At 34.6% G+C, this 9525-nt stretch overlaps 1 protein-coding gene across 1 annotated transcript; it reads left to right on the top strand.

The window, feature by feature from the left end:
* Positions 1–67: 67 nt before the first annotated feature.
* LOC117344831 (7SK snRNA methylphosphate capping enzyme-like) lies at positions 68–8701 on the top strand. Its single transcript, XM_033907670.1, has 4 exons — positions 68–1792; positions 2925–3143; positions 3847–3973; positions 4550–8701. Exons 1-4 carry the CDS (start codon positions 401–403, stop codon positions 5017–5019), a joined length of 2208 nt encoding a protein of 735 aa, XP_033763561.1. The 5' UTR covers positions 68–400; the 3' UTR covers positions 5020–8701.
* Positions 8702–9525: the final 824 nt, after the last annotated feature.

Genomic DNA, 9525 nt, shown 5'->3' with positions numbered 1-9525 from the left:
TTTAGATCGAACGCAACCGTTACGTCCGATTATATTCCGAATGTCATTTCCCATACCTCATTGCGATGTTCATGCGCACATCGAGCACTTGCTGGGCAGGAGCACGGAGCAAGCCGGAGAAAAGGAGACGGTATATTTCTCTCAAGACGCCGTTTAAGACATTTGCTGATTCATTTATAGGACATTTCATGTTGAATTTACTTCTTAAACTGCACACGTCGAGTATGCTCTCTGCTGGTAGGCTATATAAAGAGGCTTATATGTAGGTCAATTTACTGTTTTGATGTCCGACTTTGTTAGTGTGACCATTTCCCGCTAGATGGCGGGACAGAATCGTATTTATGTCGTACACGTGCTGATGTCAACATAAGTAACATTCGTCGTCGTCTCAACGTTCAGAATGAGTGTCGAAGTGAAGACCCCGACACGGACTCAGTTTGAGCACACTGAGTTCCATTGTGGTGAGAAACAATTAACTAGTCGAGGTTCTCCGCCACTTAGAAAATTTTCATTCAGTGACAATGTTAATAAGAATCAGAATGAAGGGAAACAGATTCGGAAACGCCGATTTAGTCAGTTTCGTGCGGAGACAAATCAACAACACCAGGCCTTTGGTTTCAAGAGAAAGAGGCTTAAGTCGATGCCATCAGAAACAATTGTACTTCCTACAAAATTTCTTCTTGGAGGGAATATCAACGATCCATTAAACCTAAATAGTATGAATGATAAGGAAATTGACAAAGTGTTGAATGAGAAAACGCCAGTGTCCTCGCCCTTGCCAACTCCTCTCCATAGGCAAAAGGTTGAGGTTCATATTCCCACAAACATCACCGACCCTTTGAACCTGAATTTGGATGAGGACTGGAGTTTAACAAAAGGTGGTAGTCGCAATAAGAAAAAACGTCAACACAAAAATAAGAAGAAAGGAGACACGAGTCAAAATACATCAACTTCATCTGTTTTGTCAACATCTGTGTTGAAAGAGCCATGCTCTGAAAAACGAAAAGGTCTTCTGGAAGCATTAAGGATTGAAATTGATGATGATGACAATTCTGTTCCTAGTGTTCAAGATAATAGAAACATATCTACTTTATCAACAGAATCACCAGAAAATGCGAAGACTGTTAGTGTTCCTAATGCAGACAAAATTGTCTCACCTGTGATCCCACAGATTTCACCTAGCAATTCATTTTACCGACGGCGGCGGCGGACTCTTAGCATGAGCGATGCCAGACCTGAACCATCTTCATCAGTGTCCCGGTCCATTTTGAGAACATCATTAAGTCCACCAAGAGCTTCATTTGATCTAGACAAAGTGACACCGACACCACCAAAAAAGTTCAAAAGACAATTTAGTCAAAAACCTATAGAAAAAATCACTTCATGTTCAACTTCAAACAAACAATTCTCAAAAAAAGGGAAATTCATCTATGGCAACTACAACAGGTATTATGGATATAGAAACCCTGATACTGCAGATGATCAGAGACTGATGTCCTTCAGAAAGGAGTGGTTCGAGGGAAAGGATGCAATTGACATTGGATGCAATGTTGGTCATGTGACTTTGGCTGTAGCCAAAGAAATGCATCCGCGTAAGATTATAGGAATTGACATTGATTCTAGTCTGATTGCTGCTGCTAGGAAAAATGTGAGGCATTACATCTCGAAGGAGAATATGAGCTGCGGAAGTTTTCCCATTTCAAATACTCTGAGTTATGGTCCAATTGCTGCTCCACCAGTGAATGATGTTTATAGCTACCCAAAATTTCCACACAATGTTGTGTTTGTACAGGTAATTATGAATGTTTTATTGTTAGATATGGATAATTAAATGCCCCATAATGAACACTTTCAAAGGGATGCTGTATTTCCATTTTAAAAGCACATGTATCAGTATACATGTACACTTGAACTTTTTTTAACTTTTAGATAAATTTTTCTAAGCAATTTACATATATCACAATTTTTCTGGGTATTATTTCACAAAGTTTAGTAACATACAAACGATCGTAAATATCTACAAAAAAGTTGCGCAAAACTGATGAAGTCCATTTCACAAAGGTGTTCGTAACTTTTTTCGTATCTTACATAAAAATCGTACATTCTCCTGGTAAAATTATACCACTCTCTAAGTTGGAGGTAAAAAAAGTACATTACTTTTGAGGTGAAAAATTGTAAGCCGCTCCTATTCCACAATCCTGTACACAGATTATAAACTTTATTTTGTTCTATCAAAACAACCGTATTATTGAGAGAAGATCAAATTTTCTGTAAAATTCTAATATCATATTGTTTGCCATGTGCCATGCGGTAAAACAAATAGTAACAACGTTAACGTTAACACAATTTTCACAGATTTTCCTCACTGTGCATGTTCACAGATATATGTAATGCTCTTAAAATAGACAAAACTGTTGGCACAGTCTGCAAATATGCGTACAATTAGTTGCATGACAATGAGTTTTGCAGGCATCCCTCTTCGACATTCAAAACTCAAAACAATTGCTCACAATTAAGCGTTTCCACCTCAAAACAATTGCTCACAATTAAGCATAGTCATTCTCTTATGCTAATTTGTAATTCAGTATGACATCATTTTCTGTTCGAAAGGGTATGCCTGCATATGATTTTAAATTGTTTTCGTAAGTTAAGACAGGGTGGATATATATATATGGCGTAAAGTTACGCACGGTATTCATGTAACTAACATTCGTAAGTTACAAAGTTTTGTGAAACACTTAGTAATTCGTAAATCTGACTTATGCAAAATTTGTAAGTTACAAAGCTTTGTGAAATGGTACCCTGGCCTGATATCATCATATCGTGATAAATACAAACTCATCAGTTGGTTTTACATCTGACTAAGTTACATTTAATGACATGTTAAAGAAATGATGTACTTACTGTGTTTTCTCTATTTTAAGGGAAATTATGTACTCGAGAGAGATGAATTGTTAGAGCTGCAGAAAGAAGATTATGATGTAATCTTAGCGTTAAGTCTGACAAAATGGGTTCATCTCAACTTTGGTGATGATGGTCTCAAGAGGATGTTCAAGAGAATTTACAGGCAGCTGCGACCTGGGGGACGACTGATCTTGGAGCCTCAGCCCTGGTCCTCGTACAAAAAGAAGAAGAAGCTTACGGTAAGTAATTAACTTACCATCACGTATACATGTGGTGATGTTTACGCCGAAATAATTCTGTTCTGTTTAACCATTTGTCCTTGGCATAATGCCATTTATCACGTATACCCTGCCTGTCAGCTGGTATCCATTGAATTTGCCTGTGTAATATTTTTGCAACATATCTAATCCCTTGTGATATATATACTTTGGAGCGTTTTTCATTAGCTGCTTTATGTCATGAATTGAAAATGGCTGCAGCTGCCTCCATTTGATTTTGTCCTCCATATTGTCACTTTGAAAACCTGTTGAAAATATAAGTTATGTGAAAAGTGTTAAAAGTATCTTATATTTGTTTCGTGAATTCGAAGCTGTCTGAAAGTTTCAATGCTTGCTTATATAATTACCAAGGCTTGCAAAAGTAGAAATTTAGAACTTGTTTAAAAAAGCTCATTTAAGATCCTATATAAAGTTTGATATGTTAAAGTAGCAGTGTACAGTAAAAATGCCTAATTCTGAAAACTACGGCACATGTTTTAGATATGTAAACATTCTTTAAAAAAGCTCATTTAAGATCTTATATGAAGTTTGATATGTTAAGGTAGACTTTATATGTATCAATTGGAAGTTATTAACAAAAAATGTTTTAAGAAACCTGTTGTTCAAAACCCAAAACTTGTCTTACATGTAAAAACAATGGAAAAAAATACTTTCATAATTTCAGCCCGAGATCTACCAGATCTTCAAGAGCATATCTTTCAAACCAGAGCAGTTTTCCGACTACCTTCTGTCTAAAGAGGTTGGATTCTCCACTTGTGAAGTTGTAGACACGCCCTTCAACAAATCTAAAGGTATGTACTGTTGGTTTAGTGTTGGGAACCAATTGTTGTTTGATAATCAATTCCCCAGGGGTGTACAAATCTGAAAATTTTCCACTAGCCAAAGGACTATTAGCCGTTTATTTTTCACTAACCCTGATCTTAGATCTACTAGCCCTGGCGCCTTGCACTTTTGCAATTTTTCAGTACATGTCATTCCAGTAAATTTTGTTTCCCATAATTTACCTTTTCCTCATCTGCCTGTGCTTGTGAATTAGTATTAGACTAGTTACCATGTCTTCAGCTATAAGAACTGTGTATAGAAACAGATTAGCTTTTAATGCAGAAAATGTTAACTAGCCCACAGGCTAGTCAATGTCATGGAGCAACTAGATAGAAAAAGTCATCTGACATGTATGTGCAGCCTCAAAATAGGAAATAGGAATGTTAAAATGTTTGTTATAAGAGGTGACCATTGACTTCTCATTTGCATATATATCACTTCTGTCAAAAACAGTATGTGAAAATTTAATTGAAGTGTAGGACAGTATATTGTGTACTGATGGCTCTTAAATAAATAAAAAAGAATTAATTTAATTTCTGTTGCAGGTTTCCGTAGGACTATCCAGCTTTTCACAAAACCGGAGACTGCAGCTAACAGCCCAAAACAGGACACTGCAACCAGTACGGAAACCACGGCTAACAGCCCAAAACAGGACACTGCAACCAGTACGGAAACCACGACTAACAGCCCAAAGCAGGACACTGCAACCAGTGCGGAAACCACGACTAACAGCCAAAAACAGGACACTGCAACCAGTACAGAGACCACGGCTAACAGCCCACAACAGGACACAGCAACCAGTATGGAAACCATGGCTAACAGCCCAAAACAGGACACTGCAACCAGTATGGAAACTGCAGCCAACAGCCCAATACAGGAAGACGCTGCAGCCAGTACAGAAACTGTAGGTTGTGCCTCAACTCCAATAACTTCAGAGGGAAAAGAGAAATCTTTAGAGACATGCGCTGGGCTGGAAAAGACAGAACCAAACTCTGTGGACTCTGCATTTATCTAAATCATGTGCAAATGGAACTTTGATCTATAACCAATATCAAAATGTGAATACAATAGTCTATAGATTGTATCTGTTGATAATTAACTGCCGTACATATTATGCATTCATTGGTGTTAAATATGGCTTACATGTATGTTAATGATGACGTAGACCAGAAATGGACGTGTACGCAGTAATCCACAGTATGCTATCAATGCAGTTTTTAAGTATTTGGTAGGTCTCTAAAAGGATTCCTTTCATACAACATTAAATTGTAGAACATATTTTCAGATATTTATTGTTTTTAGATGTCTTACAAATGACCGATTTGATATGAATTACTGTTGAAAGAGGTATCTTTTTATTTTAGCAAGTCAAAAATAATATCTGTAATCATGAAGTCATCTCGAAAACAGTTGACCTATATATACTGTATGTCCTAGCTAGTACCTCGTAACTAGTTTGACTTGTATTTAGAATTATCTCAGAAATAATATGTGAGGAGAAATTGACAAGCAAATATTGTCTAATAAAATATAGTATAGCTATATTTAAGTAAATTTAAATTAACACGTTCCTTCGACACCTTCAGGCTTGTCTTTTTTTCGTTAATCAAGGGTACTTATAATTATATATATTGATTTTTGTGTGAACATTCTAAATATTGAGTGCTGATATGTAAGTAAGGCAAAATTAGGGATACCTTTTAAACACTGTAGCTATATAATGTAACTGTAAAAAATGTGAAGCTAGATTAAATTCGCTGACTTTCAGATTATGTGTTGTTCTTCATTAGGACAATAAGATGTGATATCAAAATTCATACCTTTTAAGCTTTAAAGTGTCTGATTATTAAAATTGAAAGCAGGCCATAAGTCATTGTAACTTGCAGTTCTCAAAATTTATACATAAATACTGGGAAATTGAATAGGTTTTTTTTGTCTGAAAATAATTTGTGCATGAATTATTTCTTGCTGGATTATCTCCCATATGTCGTGACTTATATTTAAACGCCCACCTATATAGCTACCAGGTTTGGAAAATCTGTTTGGTTAAATATTATGCCTTTTTGCCAAATTGCCAAGGTTCATAAACTTGTTTCTACTGTACATATGAACCAGCAGTTAACAGAGATTTTGTTTCAGTTTCAGTATATGGTATAAAATTTCACTCTAAATCAGAAAGACCATTTGATGGACTGTATTCTGTAATGTCTTAATTAAATTTAGTGTAACAAAATAATCATGTTTAAACTAAAAAAAAATGACAAAACTGTTCGCTGGGAACATGCAATTGTGCAAAACATATTTCATTTCATCTTATATATACGTTTCTTTTTGAGACCTCAATGCCTGTTCAGACATTATGTTAAGTTTAAATTTTGTGCACTTTGGAATATCTTGGGATATAACTTTCCCATTCTCAATTCACATTCTATAACATTAATGCATAATTCATTAAACCAAGGTTGGCTGTGCAATTTTCTCCCAATCAGTTAAATTTCTTGATAAAATAATAAAATATTAGACATAATGGCCTAGAATACTGAACAGGGCCATGGTAAAGTGAGTGTTTGTTTCAATAGGCTATATATATACCGGTATACAGATCTATTTATTTCAGATTTTAATAGTGTTTAAATTTGTTAAAGGTTCTAATGTTATTGGTAGCTGAATGTCCTACTTAATGTAGAGGTCACCATATCAGTAAAATGGAATTGGAAACTTGTAGTTGACCTTACATCTTGAAGCTCAGATTTTGTGGCAATGCATTCAAAATGACGTTTTTTTAGCCGTGACATCAGAAGAGATTGGTTGTGCTTGCACATAAATAGTCTGAACAGTAATGCTGTAAGTGAATATGCACATTTTCAAGTTATATTTTGTTGTTTAATGTTAATGATGTAATATATAGTTAAGAATTTTATTGATATTCCAATATAAACTAAATATACACAATTTGCATTTATATTGTTATATATTATATTTTAGTCATCAGTAAAATAGATGAAGTAAATGTGAATACTAGAACTGATTAAATAGTAAATCATAGTTTAATGCCTGCACACCATTGTATTCGGTTTCATTCATTGTTCTATTTTTAAATGAAATTACATGCATTTAGCCTCGTGATTCAACTTCAGAGAAGATATTACGATCTGACTTTTCCATAAATGAAATTGATTTAAGACAAGTTTGATCGTTAACCATTTACTATAATCAGGCTGTTCCATCTAATGTGATTACATATGCAGATAAATAACAACCAATCACTGCAGTGCTTCCAAATGGTTATACATGCCCATATATGGTATGTTTGCTGGGGTCGGACCAAAGTAAATCCAGAGGTTGAGCAGTAGTCTACCAGACATGAGCTGTATTCTAACTTCCTGTTTCTATACACATGAACCCAATTTTGCTCCTGCTTTAGTTGGATCGTAGTCACTATATTTTCTGATTAAATTTGTTCATAACGAACCTATTCTATAGTTCTATGGTCCGTCACATATATCCCAGCCCTGTTTTAAAGTGGACCAGTAAATATCTGGTAGTGGATACACAGAAGTTTTTCTCCAATGTTTCTTGTATTGAAATTACTGATAGAAAATTTTTGATCTCTTGGAAATTTTTGATTTCTTGGAAATCTGCCATATTCTAGAGTTTAAAAGTGTAGGGAGACATACATGCATATAAAGCCGATATTTAAATCTCACCTGAACAGTTCTTTACAAAATTTTGGGTCTGATTGCCACTCTATATATGCATTTATTTTTGAAAACAAAATTATATTTGTCATTGCATCACATATTATTATTGGAAAAGTGCTTGTCAGATGATTAATTAAGTCTTTAAGGTCAGCTCTGATAATTGGAATACGTTATTGAGTGGTTGTGAAGCATAGCATACTGTACAATATTGCATGGTGATGTTCTGCCTGGTTGGTGCTATAGTGGGAAAAGCAATATAACATACCTGTTTGTCTTGTATATCATCTGCTATGCATTGGCAGGTTTTGTAAAATCTCATTGTTGGACAAATTCTAGCTAATGACTGCAAATAATAATAGGGATGTACTGCTTTAATTTGTGCTATAAGCACAGATTTGCAAAGTGCATTTTATATTTTTTTTCATTTTTCTTCAAATAATCATTAAAAACTCTCTATTAATTTTTGTTTTGTGAATTTCATTTCTTCTTAAAGTGATGTTAAACCAGGTATAGGACTTCTATTATGTTTACCAAAACCTTAACCACTAGGATCTGACTTGTTACATGCTGTTGTTTATATCCATTTATATACAAATGATACTGGATCCTGGAATATCTACAAAAAGAAACTGTTTTTAATCTTATAATACTGAAATGTGGCTATGTGCTAAAACATATCATTTTAGCAGTAATAAGATATTTTGGACAGATTTCAGAAGCATTGTTATGATAATTTTCAGAAAATATTAAATGATGATTCTCATCTTACAGGTTAAAGATTTGAGGAGAAATGTAATTTTACTAAAATATTTAACATGCCTGCATAATTTATGTGATGAGAATTGCTGTTTTGGGTATTTTTTTTCCTTCAAATAGCCAAAATATGACATTGGCAACTTTTCCAGTATGCAGTATCATCCTGTAAATGGAAGAATATAATTTGTCTTGAGCTTGATAATGTTATAAATAACACTGAATAAAATTCAGTTAAGTCGTTGTTGTGTATGTATTGTTTCTTGGTCACTGTCTAGTTAAGAGGAGATCACGAATTTCAGATATGTTGAAAACAAATCTTTAGATAAAACATCAACTTTTGATGTCGCAAACAGTTAGCTCACATACATGTATGACCCAAAGAGTCAAGTCAGCTTTAATGCTGTGGTGTGGCATCTGCCCGGTCTCAACTTTTCCGTTTAAACAACTTCTCACAAATCAAAAGGCCTAAGATCAGGATATTTGGATGATATAGGTTTCTGAGATGGAGCAACACAAAATTTGCAAAAAGAAATTATCTTTGCTATATTCAAGGTCACAGGTCAAATTTATAAAACTTTTAAACAACTCGTTTAAGATAATGATATTTGGCTGGTTGGTTCCTAGGATGGAGCCCCTCTAAAGTTTGCAAATAGAAATGATCTTGACCAAAATTCAAGGTCACATGGGTCATATATATTTGTTAAAACATTAAAAAGACTTGTGATGATGATGACCTGAACGGCCTAGTAATCAATTATCTTTTAATAACTGAAAGACAAAATCAAACTAGTGAATACCATGAGAGTGATGCAGTCCCTTGGACCTCTTTTAAATTCTAGAATGTTAAATGTACACCTTTATTAATTTGACACAAACTACCTCTCATAGTACACCATCTTGGTTTCAGGCTCTCTTGAACAGCGACATGTAGTTGTCTGTTGTTTTTTGAGTGGTACTAACAAAGATCTCTGATTAAATTGGGTCTAACTAACTTCTTTTTGGGTGTTCTTTTCACTGCAGGTGCTTGCTTTGGGTCATTTGCTTTTAAGGCGAGGTCTCCAACT

This window comes from Pecten maximus, chromosome 16, assembly GCF_902652985.1.
Source record: "Pecten maximus chromosome 16, xPecMax1.1, whole genome shotgun sequence".
Classification (NCBI taxonomy): Eukaryota; Metazoa; Mollusca; class Bivalvia; order Pectinida; family Pectinidae; genus Pecten; species Pecten maximus.
The sequence above is the reverse complement of the archived record's forward strand: the minus strand, read 5'-3'. Positions and strand labels throughout refer to the sequence as shown.

Coding starts and splice junctions, on each gene's coding strand:
- LOC117344831 (XM_033907670.1), top strand. CDS start 401: ATGAGTGTCGAAGTGAAGACCCCGACACGGACTCAGTTTGAGCACACT. Junction 1,793..2,924: donor ACAATGTTGTGTTTGTACAG/GTAATTATGAAT, acceptor CTCTATTTTAAG/GGAAATTATGTACTCGAGAG. Junction 3,144..3,846: donor AAAAGAAGAAGAAGCTTACG/GTAAGTAATTAA, acceptor TCATAATTTCAG/CCCGAGATCTACCAGATCTT.